This window comes from Thunnus albacares, chromosome 3, assembly GCF_914725855.1.
Source record: "Thunnus albacares chromosome 3, fThuAlb1.1, whole genome shotgun sequence".
Lineage (NCBI taxonomy): Eukaryota > Metazoa > Chordata > Actinopteri > Scombriformes > Scombridae > Thunnus > Thunnus albacares.
This window is the reverse complement of record NC_058108.1, coordinates 29252000-29272309: the sequence shown is the minus strand read 5'-3', so window position 1 is coordinate 29272309 and position 20310 is coordinate 29252000. Positions and strand designations below refer to the sequence as shown.

The following is a 20310-nucleotide window of genomic DNA, read 5'->3' as shown; positions in this document are numbered from 1 at the left end:
CATTTTAAAAAGTATTTAATGCTTCTGTAGCTCTTAAGAGATACTTAGATGGAGGTGACAACAACACCTACTACTGTTGGGAAACAAAATAGTAAAAATCCATATTTTATGGGTTAATCACTGACTATGTTTGATAAAGTAACCAAAATGAGCCATCACAGCATAAAGAAGTCTCAAAAAAAGGTAAATGCCAGCACATTAAACTACTTCAATATAATACTTAAGTTAAAAAAAAGTCTCTTTCTATTCATGGATGTTTGTAGAAACATTAGGGCTCTTTTCTTTGCCATCTATGACAAAGAAAAACAACAAATTGTCACCATTTGAGAGGCTGGAACCAAAGAAAATTAAGCCTTTTTTGCATGAAAAATAAATTAAACCATTAATCAATTATCAAAATAGTTGCTGATTAATTTTCTCTCGATTGACTAGTCAATTAATTGACTAATTGTCTCAGCCTGAAACGTGTGTGTACTGTTCAAGGGACCAGTCTTCCGTTGTAAACACTATATTTCATGGCGAAAAATGAGGCATGTTTTACGTGTTAAGAGTGAGAAAAGAAGGTAAATACAGAAAATACTGTCTAAAATATAAAAGAGAGGAAGTGTTTATTCAACATCTTTATTATGAAGTACCTTTTTAAAAGAAATGTACAAGTGGAACCAGCACAGTGACATCTTGGCGTTTACCTTTGAAAAAACAGAAACACCATGGACATGTGGTGCAGGTCTGAAGACACGTATGAAATGATAATGTACATATTTACAGCAGAGGATCTATCAGAACAGAAGTGAGCAAGCATGTCTGTAGCTAAAAATACAACAGGACTGACTGAAAACAAAAAAAAAAAAACTTACATTAAAAAGCATGGATTGGTTCAATAAACATATTTTGAAAGATAACATGATAAAGGCACTGTGTTTCACACAAATCGACAACACAACAGACGCGGTTGTTTGTTTTGTCCATCTCTGAAGAAATCATAATCACAAGAAACAACTCTTAACAAAATGTTGTCATTCAACTGTCCCTGGGCGTTCTTTCTAATATAACAGATAAAATATATCTGAGGGCCATAGCAGTTCGCACATAAACATTAAAACAAAAATAGACAATTCAACTCATCAGGAAAACATTCCTTATAAAGAACATGCTCGGTGATTATTAAAATTACATTTTTTTTTTTATAAACAAATACATATCTAAATTTTAAATTTCATATTGAAGGCATAATGGGTTGAAGTAAGGACAAGTATGTTTTCCGATCCTATGTTTCCCTTACTGGGCTGAACCCAGGACAAATTGACATTCCTGCCAGACCTACTGTAGGACCTCTTTGTTTGATGAACACATTCAATTAACGACCAGCATAGATTACACAAAACACTCAATCTGGACAAAGGTTTGGGATCAACACTGAAGGTAGACTCAGGCGTATTGACATGACCGATGAAGTGATTCCTTTAAGGAAATAGCAGGTAAAAGTTTTTTTTTTAAAAATGTCAAATTACATTCAGCTTACATGGCTGGTGTGTCATCAGTGCAACGTCTGCACGGTGCTTTACGATATTCTGGCCACAAGGCAGTACTGTAACGGATGTGAGCAGTTTAAAAAGGAATAGGTTGACATTTTTTAGAAAAATGCTTATCTGCTTTTTGGCTGAGAGTTAGATAAAAAGATTGAAAACGCTCTCATCTGTACGGTAAATATAATCAGCCGGTTAGCTTAGCATAAAGACTGGAAACAAAGGAAAACAGTTAGCCAAGCTCTTTCAAAAGCTAACAAAAGTCACCTACTAGCACCTCTGAAGCTCACTAATTAACACGTTATATCTGGTTAGTTTTAAGGCTGAAATGATGCATCGATTAATGATTATATGATTGACAGGAGAACAATACATTTTTTGTTTTAAGAAACAGGAAGTCGAATATCCATTAGTGCTGGTTGGACAAGCAAAGCAATTTCTAGATGTCACCTTGGGCTTTAAGAAACTGTGATGGGCTGACATTAACGATTAACTGAGAAAACAATTGGTAAATTGCTTGCTAATAACAATTAGGGCTGGGCAATATATCAATATTATATCAATATCTTGATATGTGACTAGATATTGGCAGTGGGGGGGGGGGGGGGGGGGGGGGGGGGCAGCGCCACCCCCTGCTGCCCCAAAGCAGTCAACCAAGCAGTGGAAACACTGAATAATCATCCCTACAATATTGTCGCTGTATCGATATTGAGGTATATGGTCAGAAATATCGTGACATTTGATTTTGTCCATATCATCCAGCCCTAATAACAATAACTCTAGTTTATTTAATCTGTACTAAAGCTGAGCTGTAGGTGTCTTCATGCTAAACTATAAGCTAACTGGTTGCTGGCTGTAGCTTCATATACATCATACAGATACGATCTTCTCAACCGACTCTTAGAAAGAAAGCGGAAAAAGTGCATTTATCAAAATGTCAAACCCCTCCTTGGAGAAAAGCTGCAGATGTTAAACTCAACGTTAAACTACAATGTTTGAAGGTCGCTTTTGTTGCTCGATCTGAAACAATACATGTGATACTCGTGGACTGCACAGACACACGCTTGTAGGCATACGGGGACGCATGATATGCTCTTTGGCTGAGTACAGGCGTACATGACACAGAGGCTTTCACACTCACCAACACGCTTCAGAATAAGCATTCTAGATAGTAATGGCACTGGCCAGGCAGGCACCTAGACTGAGCTCGGAGTTACGTACACAGGCTCTCAGTATAGCAGAAAAATATCAGGGGGGACGTCGCGACTAGTCAAAACAACAGATGATCGTGGTCAAAAACGGCACACCTATAGCGTGTGCGCTCCTCTTTTTCACAAAAAAAAAATTCGAGAATGGCACAGATAACCGATTTATGAGGGTGGGAAAAAAAACAAACAAAAACAGTCCTACATTAAAAATGCATTGCGCAGGAGAACAGAACTGCACACTCAAGGTAAACAGTACAGAATTGGGATACGGAGATGTGGTATAGGGGAAAAAAAACAAACAAACAAAATGGCTGCCCTGAAATGACTAATGAACTAGCTTCAAAACATACACAATAATACAACATTAAGTTGAGATATGACGAAATTAGGCTGCATTAATAAGTAATAGTACCTGCCTTGTACATACACAATTCAAATAAAAAGGAAAACAAGTAGCTAGGATACTTGTCTTATCAAAAATATGTAGCTTTGGTAAACAAGTTATGTAGAGAACTGTTGTCTGGACATGTTTATGTGAGAGATCACTACATGACATCTAGGAATCAAGGGTGAGCACGTTTCTCTTTTGAGGCTATGAAGTCAACGAGAGGAGAAGCAGGCTAATAGTTCCACTTCCCTAAATCCTCCGTCCTCTCCCCTTGTCACCAGCTGATGAGGAACAGAGACAGCGAAAGGCAGCGAGACTCCTGAATGGAACAAATCCGCTTTCTTTACTGTCCCGAGCACCGATTGAAGAGTTTCCGTGGTAATGTAGCAGCATCGTAATGGTCTGCGGAGGACAGGCTCCTCCAGAGCAGAAGTGGAAGACTACTTATCCTCTCTCCTTCCAGCAGTCCCTCACCCTTTTCCATCCATCGCGGTGGAAGTGGAAGACTGGTCAGACATCAGATTTTTTTTTTTTTTTTTTTTTTTTTTAAAACAGCCCTCCTCGGATATCCACAGTGGAGACAAGACAGGTGAAATAATTTATGTTCCTTTCCTCCGCTCTCCCGTGTCATCTGGCCAAGCTTCTTCGCTTTTATGTAGGGTTTGATCCAGGCTTTGACGCAGATTTCCAGATATTCCACTAAAAAAAAAAACAACCACCTCCTTAATACTCGAGCTTCTACCATGCAGCGCGATCTACCTTCTGTCACACATTGCTCCTTCCTTCTTTCTACTTTCTCTCGTTCGTTTTTCCCCCCACACAGCTGAATTTCTTCTTCTCCGACCCGAATGTATCTCCTCTTTTCAAATGAACTTTTTTTGCAACTCCGTTTCGTCTTCCTGTTCCCGAATTTCAGTCGACCTTCTCCACCTTCCCGATGATCTTCTCCTCGAAGATGGGCAAGATGGCGTCATCGTCGCGGACCTCCTCGAACACTACGCCGCAGTCGAACTCGTCGCTCACTTTCTTAAAGTAGAACCTGCACGCGAAAGACAAGACGTATATAAGACACATATTTTTTTGTTTACTTTTCATCAATTCTGAGCCAAAAATGGTTCCTTTAAACTGAGACGTTCCCACCTGTACTGTTAATTTTAAGATATACGCATCAGATGTTCTCACCTGTAGTGGCCCTTTTTGGTAAGCAGCTCCTTGAACTGGCCCAAAGTCACCACACGGCCTTTGACTGATGTTCGGTATGGGATCGGCTCTCCACAAAAGTAGTAAGCGACCGTCATGTTCTCACATACTTGGCGCTTACCGGACTTATGCCTTAAAAAAGAGAGAAAGATCCGTGTCAGACACTCGTCATCATATAAGCAAAAATGTGATTTCAGGCTATATAAATAAATCTAACTCGACACTCTACCTCTGCTTGGCCTGCTGTAGTGCGTTCCTCCTCCTCTCCTCCTCCAGCCTCCTCCTAGCCTCCTCCAGCTGGGTGAGGGGGTTTGGAGCCGGGTTGGGGGGCATGGCTGGGTCCTGGATGAAAGGGTGAGAGGGCTGGACCTGGGCGGACGATGAGCAGGGGATGGCGGGGGACACCGATGATGAGGGGTTGTTACGCAGCTGGGCGGACACCCAGGGGTGAACCGCTCCAGGTCGCTCCACTGAGGTTGGACGTGGCGACTCGCTGCTGGCTCCCGTCCTCCTGGAGCTGCTTGTGCTGCCGCTGGAGAAACAACAAAGAGGGAGACGGGAAGAACGTCAGGCGACTTGACAGAAATATCGAGAAGACTGATGCGATTCTTATCTCCACAAACAGTTAAAGCAACTAGATATATTTCTTACGCAGCTAGATTCATATAAATCTACTTAATCCCATTTTATGAGGGAAAAATAACTGATAAAGTGGTGGACACGGCACTGTGATAAGACAGTACAAAAATGTTTTTTGGCAGGAGTGGTGGGCCTTCTGAAAAATCTGAAATGGTATATTTAATAAAAGAATTAAACTCTGAAAACATCTAAAAGTATAACTCATTAGAAATGTTTATATTCATCATGAGTGATACGAGTAACAGTGTAAGACTCACCCGTGTGAGCTCTTCCTCTGTCTGTCTCCTTCCATCATCCACTGCAGGATCTTCTGGTTTCTCTCCAGATCCTCCAGCGGTACCTGGGTCTCCATGCCACGCCCGCTCTCATCACCTTTGCCTGATGTCTCCGACGTCTTCTTGCAACCTCGCCGTGATAGCGTGCTTCCTTTACTGCTGCAGGACGAAACAGGTGACACATACACAAACCAGTTTAGATCACCTGGATACAAGACGCTGTAGTCCTGGTGTGCACGTTTAGCACATTTACGACCGCATCGGCCTACCTGTAGCCCATCCCCTCGAGCGTGCTGGCTCCAGCCCCGTCGGCGTAGTTTCGACTTCTCCCTGCGTACTGGTTGGCTGGGTCTCCGTTCCAAAGGAAGTTGGCCTGAGACCTGGAGCCCGCCTCCTCCTGCCCTTCTCTTCCTCGGTGGTGATACAGTTGCTTGTGGTGATGCATACCTGAAGAGGACATCAGTAAGAGACTCATCAGTGACGTACTCGCCTCTCTCCAATACATCCTACAGTAACGTAACTGTACTTAACTGTCATGTCATTGAGAAACCTGTTTTTTGTGATCGGGGTAGGGGATTAGAGAGACCTGATTTCCACAGGTAGTTTTCTATGTAACGCGGTTACTGAAGTGCATCTTAACGCACTGATGGTCAACAAATCCCATGAAAAGACAAAAAAACAATCGATGGATCCTGCGTCCCTCATGCCAGTCTGCTGAGGTACCATGACAACGTGCGTGAGAGAGTGCGAGCATAAAAACAAAACTTTATTTTCTCTGCATTTTTCTTGTGGTTACTCAATTGAAAACAAGAAAAAGTTCATTAAAAAAAGTTGCTGATTAATGTTCTATCAACCGCCCTACATCACATTGTTTCCTCTCAGCCTGTTAGCAAATGTTACGAGGCCCTGGACATTTCTCTTTGTTTGATAAGTAAAGTTAGACTTTGCTGTCGGCTTCCTGATTTATTTTAAAAAAAGATAAGAGAAAACAGAGACAAAGAGTGTGAGCGAGTGAGAGCTGCGGTAGTGAGAACAAAGCCAGGAAATGAGAGAAATAAAACGTTATTTTCTGATCGTTTCATGGCGGTTACGTTCTAAAAGCACAAATAAAACAACCGTCAAACACTCAACAGATGATTTACTGTGGAAACAGACGCTCTTAGTTTCTGTTACATTTTCCTCCTCCTGCACTTCTCCTTTTTATTCATTCATTACGGTTCAACTCCATGTCTGTAGTGGACAGGTGGTTCGCTGAAGCAGACAGAAGGAGCTTGGAATAAATACGTGCACACAAACAAATGCCATTATGTTCTTTCTCCCACTGTTCAATCTTAATGAGTACATTTCTGCAGTGAGAGATCTGCAGAAATGTATTATTGTCTCAGTTCATGACATAAGAGTTTATTATCAAGGTCATCCAAACTCACTGAAATGTTATTCTCTTAAACTCTGTTCTCTTCTCCCCATGTACTCCAGACTCTCTGGCTGCTCTCTGGAGAATCCTACATTTATACACCATTCATTTACTGATCCAATATGCCTAATTTTATATTTTGCATATTTGCGTAATATATCAACAATACATATCCATAACTAAAGGAAAACAACCAACCAAATCTAAAGAGAAAAATGTTACTTTGGACACTGGAACCTCTGCACAAGAGCACCAAATGTGGATTAATCCACTGCTAAAAATAGTCCCCAACAAATGCACCATTTACTCCTGTCTGAGTAATGACTTAACCTTTTCAAAACATGTTCTCATTCTCTTGATTTGTGTCTTTTCATGGGAATTTGTTAACAATAACACAAATAATATAAATACCTTATTCACTGCCACACAGCTACAATATCATAGATGATGTGCTATCATGTGACAGGAAAAGGAGTCACGGTACAATAGTCGGGGGTGTGCCAATCATGAAACCTTAAAAAAAGTGTTGATTTTCTGTGCTGAGAACGGCGATGCGTCCCCCTGGCACTGCCACGCGGTTAAGATGCACATCCTACTCTGCTGTCTCTCCCTCTCACTGCCCCTCCGGTTCCCCTTCGCAGCCTCTTACCTTTAACCCCGGCAGCAGGCAGACTGTGACCTCCCCCTCGGTGCGGGGGGTAGTGCGGCGGGCCGATCCCCCCGTCGGGCGAGCGTGACGATTTGGGAGGAGTGTGTCGACCCCCTCCTCCTCCTAAGGTGCTGTTGGTTGCCCCTGGCGACTGGCAGCCCGGCGTCTTCATCACGCGCTGTACATGCTCATCCAAAATAGATTCCGGGTCGTCGTCATGGGAATCCTCCATGGCAACCAGGCCGCCGTAAGTGGCGACTGTCGCCGAGTTAGCAGTGGTCTCTGAATAACGGGCGCCGTAGAGAGGTGGAAACGATGAGGGGAGGGGGAGTGGTATGCTATGAGAAGACATGGAGGTTGTCACGGAGATGTCAGCATCGTCCCCCTCTTCTTCCTGTTGTGAGGAAGGAAACAGATGTTTTATTGGTAACTTGACACGCACTTGTAAATGTAAAAAAATATGGTTAATAAATATGAATCAGTCATGATCCGGCTCAGTACAAATCTTGTACACACGTGTATTTAATAAGATATTGTTTGATTGATTGTTACCGAGATAAATGTGACAATTAATTAAAATTGATTTTAGGTGATATATCGGCTCGCCCTGTAATTGGTGCACATACCCATGTTCCTCAATATATATAATACAGTTCTCATATCAACGTGAATTTTTGTATTGCGATCTCATTGCATCACGAGGAGGACACGTGCGGTCGTGAACTCACCAGTCGTACTCTCTTCAGCCTTTCTTCGAGTCTTTCCTGAGCCTCTCGCTCTCTGAGAACCGTCTCCAGCCTGCTGATCAGCTCTGCTGCAAACCTCTCAGGCTCTACGTGGATGTCCTTTGGCATGCGGTACGTGCGCTGCGTACAGACACGAGCACAAAAAAATTACATGCCGTGGATTCCTATAGAAAGCGGCGGCTAAAAATTCGGATGCCGAATTTGTAAATGTAAATTATCAGGTGGGAAATAAATGTTATAATGAGTCGAAAAGAGCAGCTGTGAAGAGATTTGAAACAGCAAAAGAGAGACTAATTCCAACAAAGAAAAAGAATGAAAGCACATTATTGTATGTTTAACCCACTATATTAACATTAAAATTAGACAAAATGCAAATTATACTTTTGTAAATTCCTTATTTCTATGAGACACATGTAGACAAATATGCTTACATCACAAGCTGCTCTACTTAAAAGGTGAATGTCATTAAATATTCCAGGAATATTGCATTAATATTCTCATATTCCAGTTTAGGCAGCTAGTTGTTTGCTTTATTCGTATTTATACCGTCTATCAGCTCTTCCATGTTGTTTTATGTCATATTTGAATTTGTGCATACCATCCAAGATACTGGACTTGTGCAAGGTTAAGTTTAAAAATGACTTGATTAAAAGGTATTACGTAATTTGCTATAGAAACATTAACAGTATCATTGCTAAGTGACCTATTAATTATAACAACGTGGCGCCGTACTTTGCGAAACATTCTTGTGTCACAGGTTAATCCTCCCTCAGCTATCTGTTGTTATCTGTTACAGTAATAAAGCTGGGACAGCATGAAGACATTGTCATTAATATTTGATTAAGGTCATCAGGTTTTATGCTGCCTTTACTGCTGTGTGATTACAGCCGTCTGTGCTGACGTGAGGATAAAAGAGCGTCTGAGTGTCTGTATAACTCACAGGTATATGAGGTAGGGGCACACGTCCATTAGCTTTGGCACTTTCATGCATCTCTTTGCGATGCTGCTTCCGATATCTGTATGGAGGAATACCATCTCTGCAAACACAGACACACAATCAATCAAACATCTTAACAACTTGTTAATTAACACTTAAGGTGTAGCATTTAGTAACTGAATTAATAAAAGGAGAGATTTAAGTGATGAAGTACGTCTGCGTTCACTTACACACTGCTGTCGGTCAGCGATAGTGTGTCTGCATCACTCGACATGCTCTGTTGCTCGCTGTCGTTGGCGCTGGTCGCTGGAGCGCGAGCGTAGCCCATGTTAGCGTAGTAGGGGTTTACCGGCTCTCTCCAAGGTCTGAGGATGAGGAGAGACATCGTGGTTAATGCGCTCATATTAAAAACGTGGGGTTATGCTCTCACAGACGAGGCTCAACGTATAGCTAGAGGAGTAATCCATGAGTTTTCGCAGGGTTTTCCATGACAATGACGGGGAATCGCTATCACCAGGAGATCTATAATTACGTTTCTTCAATACTCCAATATCATTTACATCATTTCCACACATTTTTTTAGGTTTTTAAAGAACATAGTAACGAGGAAAATTTTAATTTAATTCAGAAAACAAATATTTTTAAGTGTAACAACTGAAACCATTGTTCAAGCTGACAAAAAAACAAGGGTTTAAGTAAAGAAACAGACTTTTTCCCGTCATGAAAAGAGTTTTGTTCTGTTTGACACAGTACATGAATAGGAAAAAAAACAAATTAAACTAAAAAGCAACGGATATTAGCAGATTTGGAAATGAAGCAGTGCTTTTAATACCGCTGCCTTTGCACCAAACATCATTATTACAGTTTATTGGGTAAACTCTCCTGGTGTACGCTAGACATGATGGCATCAATATATATTTTTTAACTGAGGGAAAAACACCCCTATTCTAGTGAGGTGCTGGCCTGCAGGCGACAACTATATATCAACTAATAAAGAAGGAATTTCAGATGACAGCCTTCCTTCAGGTTAAAACAACAGGGAGGATATTAGTATCATTAGCAATATTGACATAAATGACCATGGAAATGATTCATTACTGAATACTGGAAAATATTTATGCGTCTTAACAGAAAATATTGTAAACTTTAAGACATCACCGCGTCTAGGGCTGCAACTAACGACAGTTTTCATTATCAATTAATCTGTCAACTATTTTGTCAATTAAATCAATTTGTCGTTTGGTCTATGAAATGTCAGAAAATTATGAAAAATGTCGATCACTCTTTCCAAAAGCCCAAAATACAACTTCAAATGTCTTGTTTTGTCTTAATCAACAGTCCCCAACCCAACGATATTCAGTTTATTATGTTAGAGGACTGAAGGAAACTAGAAAACGTTCACATTTAAGGAGCTGGAACCAGAGATATTTTGTTTTTTCTTTTAAAAAACGATGAATCGATTATCAAAATAGTTGGTGATTCATTTTCTGATAATCACTGCAGCTCTAACTGTGTCCTTTATGAGAGCGACAACCACACACACACACACACACACACACACACACACACACACACACACCTGTACTCCCTGCTGTCCTGCCTCCTCCGGCTGGTTGTAGCTCTCTGCGGCGCCGTTTGCATCAGCAGGCTGTGAGTCAGCCGACCAGCTGGTGTGTCTCCACACTCCTCCTCATCTTTCTCTTCCTCCACTTCCCTCGGTCCTCCTCCACACCTAAGATCAGATATGAATTAGACGTGTTATTCAAACATCAGATAGACTCTCTTTCTGGTTTTTCACTTTGCATTGCGAACTGACCAGTTGAGAAAGCTTACAGTTTAATCATTCTAGATGACTTTTACTCTCTTCATATATAAACATTTGTATAAATTCAGTACTGTAAGTTACAAGCCAGTAATTGATGTCATTGTTTTCAGCACAACACAGGCTATTTGAATATGTTTGCTGCAGTGATATCACACGACATAATGAACAGTTATTAGATGAAGAAGTCAAAAGAAAAAGTAAAACGGAATTTGAATTTTTCAACATTTTATCCATTTCCTATAAAAACAAACTATGTGCAAATGATAACAATCTTCACATTTGTAGCCCAAGGCCTTAAGTAAAAAAAACACAAGAAAAATTAAGTCTCACTTGCACAGAAAAAAGTACTATTAACATTTTTATCACAACTGTCCATATTCGTTTCTGGGTAATTTAACAAACAACTATGTGTGTGTCTTCACATTTGTAGACCAAGACCTCAGATGAAAACCAAGCAGAACAAATTCAAGCAGGTAGCTCCTGGTCTGAAAAGTGAAGCCATCGCGTAAGTGCCTCAAACCTGCATTCTTTCTAATGGCCATCAGGGGGCGACTCCACTGGTTGCAAAAAAAAAAAAAAGTCCAGTTGTTTGAAGTCCATGACTAAACGGCCTCCCTTCTAACTTGATTTATTACCTCAATAAACACTTTCCTAATGAGTTTATGGCCTCTATCAAAGCGGCATGAGGTTTAGTCTGTAAATTATGGCATGAAATAGATGATAAGGCAGAGTATAACCCCAGATTCATGGAGTGTAGGCGTAGCTGCGGCTCTTTCATAGTGTGTTTTCAGTTCATGAAAGTTAACTGTAACATTTAGGTTGCCTAAAAAAGTCTTGTTCAGCGTTTGGTTGTGATAAAAGACCCTCTAAGGAGTCGGCTGTTCAGTTTTTCCAGTAAGTACATTTTGTTTTAATGGTTTTAGGCATTTTGTTTTTGCTAGCGAAAATTAGCATTTGCATTAGCATTATCACAGTTAACCATAGACTGTAAATGCACCGTGCTAACCAAGCTAGCAGCTATGGCTAGCTCCACCCTTTCGTCCGAACACGGCCACTTCTGGCTCCAAATATCAAAGATGGCGACGACCAAATCCAAGATGGCGACAGTCAAATCACTAAACTCGAGGCTTCAAAACGGCAGTCCACAAACCAACGGGTGACGTCACGGTGACAACATCCATATATATATATATATATATATTTTTTTTTTTTTACAGTCTATGAGAAAAAGTGAACTATTTACATTTTTAGCAAACTGTCAATATTTGTTTCTTGGTGTGTTTTTATATTTTTTGCTTTTTTTTTTTTTTTTTTTTAAATGGAAAATCGTCATTTTTGCCTGCCACGCCACTTCTACCGAGCTGATCTTGCCGTTCCCCAATTTATGTTAATTAATAAAACATTTCACACATTTCACCATATGCGTAATTTGCACATGCTCCAAGGGTCAAAGTGCATGTGGAGGTAGAAACATGTCTTTATGTAGCTCAGTACACTTCAGATAACTACTGCGACACATTATTCACTCTCTGAAGGTCGCTTCTGTGTTTCAGTAGATTTCTAAATGCTCAGGACAAAGCAGAGACCCCTACAATCACATTTGTAAAATCGGCGATACGCCATTTTGCAACAGTCACTGGTTCAGTTCTTTGCGCACAGTTCACCACCCAATAACACAAATTGTGATTGGACAAGAGAGAGTCAACATGGCTGCCAGTGATGTCATTCCCCAAAACAGTAAAGAGTTATTTCTACAGTCAATATTAGATAAATAAGTACATATAATTATTATAATTTTTCGAAAGTGTCTAAAAACAACAGTGTTTTCTTGATGGATTATAAGAACCAGTGACGGCTCATAACGGCTTTTTAAAGTAAGTATTATTATAGTATATATAGTATTATAGTACTTTTACATAGTCTACGTTGTTGACCCCAGAGGGTTAACGGTTCGAATCAAAGTCTCAAGCTTATCTTACCTCCACTCCTCATCCTCAGCGAGCGTGGGTAAGTACCCCGGCACAGGCTTGGCTGGACCCGATGAAGGACTCTGATCACTGGGGTTAGGCTTCGGGCTCTCTCCTCCTGTCCGTGTGAACTCCAGGTACAGATCCGACTTGAGGAACAAAGGGTAGGTGTTCTCCTCCATCATGGCCTGGATCTCTGTCTGGGCCTGGAGCACACGAACACAGGGGTCACATACTGGGACTCAAGAGTCGGTGCAATACTCAGTGATGCCTAAAAATGTCACCATCGTTTTAATTACTTTATAAAGCGCAACACGTCATACTTCCCCCTCGACTTGGGCTGAACACACTTTCAGCACTGCTTCGCTTTTTCACGCAATACCCGTTCCAGACCGACACAATGACACGGAATAAAACCTGCATTTATGTAACAAACTACCCAGCTAATCTAATACTCCGTCAAGACTGACAGAGAGGTGTGTTGAGAGCAAGAATTTCATTAGGGATGGAAAAGCAAGAAAGCAAGAGAGGCCGTACGAGTGGAAGAGCGACGGAGAGAGAGAGTTGGAAAGGTTGGCTGCGAGAGAACAAAAACTTTTTCATCTGGTAATTATGTAATGTCATTGTGTGTCATTTTGTTGTTTAGCAGTGATCGAGTGTGGACTCGAGTCTCGGTGAACAACACATTAATCTGTGACGGCAGCCTCGTATGAATGTGATCTGAACACGCATTCAATAGACCCACATCATATCAAGAAAAGAGGAAAAAAAAAAAACGGAGATAAAAACAGTGGAAGAGATAACAGGAAAATGAGGGTTCAGGTGAAAAACCCAAGAAATCATTGAATCTGTGATTTAATCTGTGATGCGTGCTGCACCCTTTCTTTAGATATTATTTTAATTTTTCTACAGGCCAACAGTCTGCGTACACTTTTTTTTTTTTGCCTACGCAGCTGATAACATGCTGGGATGTGCGTACGCTATCCTGAGGCATTGACAACAGGCTAACAGACCTTTACAGCCACGGGAGCTTGAACTGATATCTTCTGAAGTACTATAACAGCATTTCAACCACAGGAAGCTACACACAGCTATAATTTATGTCCCCAAAACATCCCTTCTAAAGAGGTGGAACTTTCTATTAGAGCTGCAATGACTATTCAATAGAAAATTAATTGGCAGTTATTTTGATAATCGATCAATTGTTTCAGTTATTTTTCGAGCAAACACTCTTTGTTTCCAGCTTCTCAAATGTTACAATTTGCTGTTTCTCTTTGTCACATGTGGCATTAAACTATTTTATATCTTTGTCACAAAAAACCAAACTGAAGACATCATTGTGCACTCTGAGAAATTGTGAACGCCATTGTTCACCATTTTTTAACATTTCATCAACTCGGCATAAAATAAAACAATCGTTAGTTGGAGCCTTACTTTCCATCCGGCCCAGAAACTATCAGGATGGAGTTTGCCATGCTGAATATTGAAGACTGGTCTCACACACACACACACACACACACACACACACACACACATACACACACACACAAACCTCAAGACTGCAACAGCTGATGTGTAACATTAATGCTGACTGCAAATGCTCCACACAAAACCATATAAAATGAATTCATATATCAGTAAACTCTCTATACTCCAAATCGAAACTGATTCGGCAAGTTCACAAACAGAAATACTCTCCACTGCCACTCAAGACCTGCTTATCAAATGGCAGCCGCACCAGATATCGCCATTTATGATGGCGGCAGACATGGCTGTCTGGTTCTTCAAATCAGGAAGTAAACATTGACCTACAACACAACTATGAATGTGGGCCAATAACACTTCTGCAACTGATTAAATCATGACACCTTTGGAAGTTACAGATGACTAAGTTATCAGTGTCAGTCTGCCCACAGTGCTGCTATCCAACCCAAATATGGTGACTGTTGGGTTTCAAACACCCATCAATTCAGTTTCAGTTGCTGTATCTCGGCTAGTTTGCCCAGCGATTGATGTTCAGTTGGCTGATACTTTAAAAATGAGTAAACTGAAATGGACTAAATACAGTCAGTGAGAAACTTATTTGACTCTCTGCTAGCCTGAGCAGTTCATCATCCATCACTATTATTTGAACATTTACAAACATTAAATCAATGTTTTAATCACCTGTTCAAACATGGCGGGGTCCGGATGCGGCCTCCCCACGCAGTCTCGGATGAAGCTCTTGGTGGCTGGTTTGATCTGCCTGGAGACAATCCCGCTTCCGTCTACGATGTACTTCCTGTAGATGGCCTTGGCCAGTTTTCCTCTCTTCTCCTGGCTGGTCTTCCTAAACCCCGAGCAGGCAAACCAGAAATCGAGAAGGTCCGCACACCCTTCCTGGCACAGGAAATTTCGAAACAGCTGGATGCCGTCCTGGTCGTCTAGGAGAGAGTGAAGTGACTCAGCCCACTTCAGGTAAGGTGGAGTTGGCGAAGCCGAGCCCTCGGGTTCATACCCCAAGTCCAGGTCCGGGCGACGCGGAGTCGCAGACGACGAGGAGGGCGTGTAACTCGATGGATCTCCCATTTTAGAGGACGACGATGACAGGGGAAAGCCAAGGGTTTGGGAAAGGGTGTTTGGACGGGTGCTGGCTGACTGGACCGGGGGGTCCACATCAGATCCCTCCTCACCAGGAACTGGGGGTCGCGGAGCATCCTCTGTGAAGTGGGCAGGGCCGCTCAGAGAGGCCACAACCCCGCCGCCGCCGCCACCCCTGTACCCAATCCCATGTAATTCTCTGACAACACTCATGTCTCTGATTGCTCAAGGCAGAGGTCAGACTTTCCCCTCTAGCAATGATTTTGCAGACAAACAATTCACCCTGTGATGGAAACAAGAAAAACAGTTAGAAGCAGCAATGGAAATAAACATTATTACTAAATGACACACACTGCTGATTCATCTCCTGGCCCCTTCACTGTCAGTCCATCACTACATAGCATTTTTAAGAAGCAGCATGAGATGATGAGCCGGATAGATACAAAGAAAAGAGCAGGAGATAAACAAGTGTGACTAATAATATCAGGAGATGAATGAGGTGAATCCTTCATAACGTAAAACACTAAAAACATTGCTAGCATGCTAACTTAACATGTTTAGTCAGATACTTGCTATTAGCAAGTTAAACTAGCGTCTACCTGAAAGCATTTTAAAACCGTGCACAAATATTTCAAAGCTTAAGTTCACCACTTGAGTTTTTGTCGTCAGTTTAACAGCTAGCTTTAAAGCTAGCGCTAACAGCTGTCAAAACAACGCTAAAACGTCGTGAGGCTGAACATCATTTCCCAAATAACCAACAAATGTTAACAAGCTAAGACAGCTAGCTAGCCTTGTAGCAATGCCACCACCAATGCCAGTGCTTTGAAGTGAGAATCTCATTCATCTTGGCCTGCAAAGACGGTGGGGGATGGGTACAGAAACAAACTCTACAACCACACAAGACGGGCCTGCGTGCAAAAAACACTTCAACACAGGCGCACTTTGTACATTTGTTTGTGCCCAGCTAACTCGGAACAGATGAAATGCACATTTTCGTACTGATTAACTTTAACAAATCAGCCGATCTGAGATCAAACAAAACAAGAAAGCGAGGGCACGTTTTCCACTCTACTGGCTGCAGCGCCAGCTAGCCTAGCTAGTTTTGGTTAGCGTTAATGTCCCGTGTTTTCCACTAAAGTGTCTCTCCTACCGTCTCTGGAAGCCCGTTCCCCGTAATCCGCTGCATTGGGGATACTGGCGAGAACTGTGTGCTCCAAAACGCAGCATATGGATAGCTTTCTTGTATTAAATATTAACGAAAATAACCCGTCGTCTTGCCCTTAACTCCCCATGGTGGCTGGTTTCAGAGCAATAATACAGAGCGAGAGAATACGTGCGTGCACGCCGCCGCCGTGCGGTGCGTGGTGCGTTTATAGAACCGCAACGCATAGAAGAGACGAACATAAAGTGTCTTTAAAGGATAGGTTCACAGATTTTCAAGTCTTTTTTTTTAAAACAACAGTCAGGTGCTCAAATAAACACTGAAACAAAGTTTTCTTGCTGTTATCATTCTTCTTAGATGATCCCTTCATAATGCACTTACAATGTAAATGATGGGGGACAAAATCCACAAGCCTCCTTCTGTGCAAAAATGTATTTAAAAGTTTATCTAAAGTTAATAGGAAGCTTTAGTTGTTAGAATTAGTCATATCAAGTAGATATCTTTCAACGTTACAGTCTTTCTAGTGCCAGAGTTCCTCTGTTTGTTACTATACTTCCACCGCAGCTCAACAGAAAAACACAAAGGGGGAATTTGATGCTAAAAAGACTGTAAGTATGGCAGATATCCACTTGATATGACTATCTCAGACTGCTGAAGCCTCATATAAGCTTCAGATAAACTTTAAAAAAAACAAACAAACAAAAAAAACTGCGTGTACACATGGTGGATTTTTCCCCCCATCACTTACATTGAAAGGTCTTTTAATAGCCAGTATGAACAGGAGGAATGATTACAGAGAGGAAAACCTCTATCACTGTTCATATGGACACCTGACTGTTTTAAACTTGAAAAACTGTGAACCTGTCCTTTAAGATCTCAGTTTACCAGTAAGTGGTAGAAGAAGTATTTTGATTATTTACTTACTTTACTTATTACAATGTACAAATATTATATTACAATAAAGAGTAATGTATTCAACATTTTACTCAAGTATTATCAAATAATGTATATATTACACTGTTGGATTATTATTACTGATGCATCAACATTTAAACAGCATTTTAATTTTGCAGCTGGTTGCAATGGAGCTAATTTTACCTATTGTATATACTGTTGGGTGGTTTAATTTACTGTATGACAATGCATCGTCCTTTTTTTCTCATTATAGGTTTTAAAACGTTTTTATATGCCAAGTAACTAGTAACTATAGCTGTAAATTAAAATATAAACAGTTTAAAATTAAAATATTCAGGTGAGTTACAAGTACCCCAGAAAAGTACTTAAATGCAGTAGTTGTGTAAATGTACTTGGTTACTTTTCACCACTGCAGCTAACTATAATAAAGTAACAAATATCGACAGTATCGCTATAAAGGCAGTACTGGCGCAGGCTGTGATGTGTAAATATTAATTAAATAGTTTTAATACTCAGGAAATTATATCTAACACTGCTGGCCAACAACAATCCTGTGAAGCCCACGCCTAAAACTGCTTACTTCCACTAGCATGAATCTAAGTTCCTATATTAGCTCTATGCAGTGCAGAGTAGTGGATGAAGTATTCAGATTATTTACTTAAACAAAAGTAGCAATACTACAATGTAAAAATACTCAATTATAAGTAAAGTCCTGCATTCAAAATTGTACTTAAGTAAAAGTACAGAAGTATTAGAAACAACTTTCACTTAAAGTATTTACAATAAAAGTACCCATTAGGCAAAATGGCACCTGCAAGTATTATATTATTATATAATTATAATATTGCATTACAATTACTGATGGATTAATGTGTAAGAAGTCTTTAAAGTTGTAGTTGTCAAGATGGATATAATATTCACTATAACTAATTGATTAGACGATCGACAGAAAAATAAGTGGCAACTATTTTATTATCAATAAATTATAGAAAAGCCAAATATTCCCAAGTTTCCAAATTATGAGGATTTGCTGCTTTTCTTTGTCTTATTTGATAGAAAATGGAGAGTATTTAGATTTTGGAGGTTTAGTCGGACAAAAAAAAGCAATACAATGGGAAATAATAATTTTTAAAAAAAGTTATTTAATATAGCACTGTATAATCTGAAAGGTAACTTGTAGCTGTCGGATAAATGTAATGGAGTAAAAAGTACCACATTTGCTTCTGAAATGAATAGTGGAGCAGAAGTATAAAGTAGCATAAAAAGTACCTTAGAATTGTACTTGAGTGCAGAACTTGAGTAAATGTACTTAGTTACTTTCCACCATTGCCAGGACATTAGATACAGTTACTATCAAATAGATTTCGCAGAGCATCCCGGTTCTATCTGTCGCGGTTCTATGTCGGTTTAGCGAAATTACGCCCAGCAGCGCCCCTACAGACCCCAACACGTCACTACACAATGGTCATCATAAAATGAATTGCAGTGGGAGCGACATCCCTTTAGACTCTGATTAATAGTTATTACATGGTTTATGACACGCTGTTAGTACAACACATTGTCATGAAAGTTGAGAAGCAGAATGTATTGAAATAATAATAATAAAAAAATACATATATAAAAAAACAGCGGGGCACAAGCAAGACTCAGACAGATGATCAACACCACAGACAACCTGCTCAGGTCTGTTCACTTTGCTCCAGGCAATCAGCCGAGACAAATCTGAGGCAACCCACATGTCCTAGTGAGAAACACTGACAAAAAAAGAGAGAAAAAAGTCGACTCACCTCGGATTTCTCAACTCTGACCAGATGTTCAGTTAACGGAGCTCATCTTCTCATCTGACAGAGTGACTGACCGGACACCGCCGCCGCCACCTGAGCATCCTGCGTGTCACCCGCCTCTGCCGGGCTGTCAGTCAGCCAGGAGCACCGAGCTTTCACCGGTTTGTGTGTGAGAGTGTGTGTAAGGGTGTGTGTGTGTGAGAGGGAGGGAGAGAGACGGACAGACAGAGAGAGAGAGAAGGAAGGAGAGAGCGAGAGATTAGACTATTGTTAACAATCATTTATTTCCTCTCAGTAATACCAATAGATCCCCTAAAAAACACACATGTGAAATACATATTTTCACATGTAAAACATACAGTTAAGTGTCTGAAAACCACGTAAATGTTTATTACATATGAAATCTACAAAAACACAGGTGCTTATGTGAACTCACCACATTTGAAATGCCCTTTTACAAATGTATAGCATGTGAAATTTTCACAGGTGATCTTACATTTCACATGTGCTTGTATGTGATTCACATGAAAGGGTGTTCAAGATGAGATAAATATGTGAAATGTGTCTTAAATGTGATAAATTCTCACACACTCTTTTTTTCTTTTTTGGTAAAATCTTTTGGTAGAAATAAAAATACTACTAAGAATTGAGGAAACAATCTCACTAAAATGGTCAATTCAATCGCTGTTTCTGTAGCTTTCAGTACTGTCATATGGTCTTCATTAGTACATAGGGTTGCCCAGCTGTTATGGAATTGCAGATGTTTAAATTTTCATTTTTTTGTGAGCATTTTAAGGATTCTTTGTCCATGTTGGCATAAAAAAAAATCTCTGGAGCTCAGAACTGTTTGGTGCTCCTAAATTGACCTTGTGGTGAAATTAGTTTCAATGTTTTCAGTTTGCTGTTTACAAGAATGAATTTAGAACCTCAAATGACATATTGAAAGAAATTCATATGGCTCTTTAATGTAATAAAAAACAAATTTTTTATGTATATAATATAATAAAAACGCAGGCAACACTCTCAAGAAGCTGGAAATTAGAGCAACAGACTTGAATTGACGACATCACCAGGAAACACACTGAGGAATTTGTG

The 20310-nt window shown here is 40.4% G+C and overlaps 1 protein-coding gene across 3 annotated transcripts; it reads right to left on the bottom strand.

Annotated features, from left to right (window-relative positions):
* Positions 1-605: 605 nt before the first annotated feature.
* On the bottom strand, positions 606-19427 carry LOC122979805 (axin-1-like). Of its 3 annotated transcripts, none has more exons than XM_044347556.1 (13): positions 19219-19427; positions 14941-15637; positions 12787-12980; positions 10562-10714; positions 9213-9347; positions 8986-9082; positions 8028-8165; positions 7300-7693; positions 5506-5683; positions 5219-5395; positions 4552-4854; positions 4305-4454; positions 606-4161 (listed from the first exon to the last, which is right to left on the bottom strand). In XM_044347556.1, exons 2-13 carry the CDS (start codon positions 15565-15567, stop codon positions 4035-4037), a joined length of 2673 nt encoding a protein of 890 aa, XP_044203491.1. In that variant the 5' UTR covers positions 15568-15637; positions 19219-19427; the 3' UTR covers positions 606-4034. The 3 variants fall into 3 exon arrangements, with proteins under 3 accessions (XP_044203491.1, XP_044203492.1, XP_044203490.1); XM_044347557.1 differs by lacking the exon at positions 19219-19427 and adding an exon at positions 16505-16701 and having other exon boundaries at positions 5219-5392; XM_044347555.1 differs by lacking the exon at positions 19219-19427 and adding an exon at positions 16505-16700.
* Between the last annotated feature and the right edge of the window lie 883 nt (positions 19428-20310).

What these genes read in the sequence shown, in the direction of transcription:
- LOC122979805 (XM_044347556.1), bottom strand. Translation starts at nt 15,567, where the DNA reads ATGAGTGTTGTCAGAGAATTACATGGGATTGGGTACAGGGGTGGCGGC. An exon ending in GGCTGAAGAGAGTACGACTG is followed by an intron (nt 7,694 to 8,027) that starts GTGAGTTCACGA and finishes TCCTCACAACAG; the next exon opens with GAAGAAGAGGGGGACGATGC. An exon ending in ACCAAAAAGGGCCACTACAG is followed by an intron (nt 4,162 to 4,304) that starts GTGAGAACATCT and finishes TTTCGCGTGCAG; the next exon opens with GTTCTACTTTAAGAAAGTGA.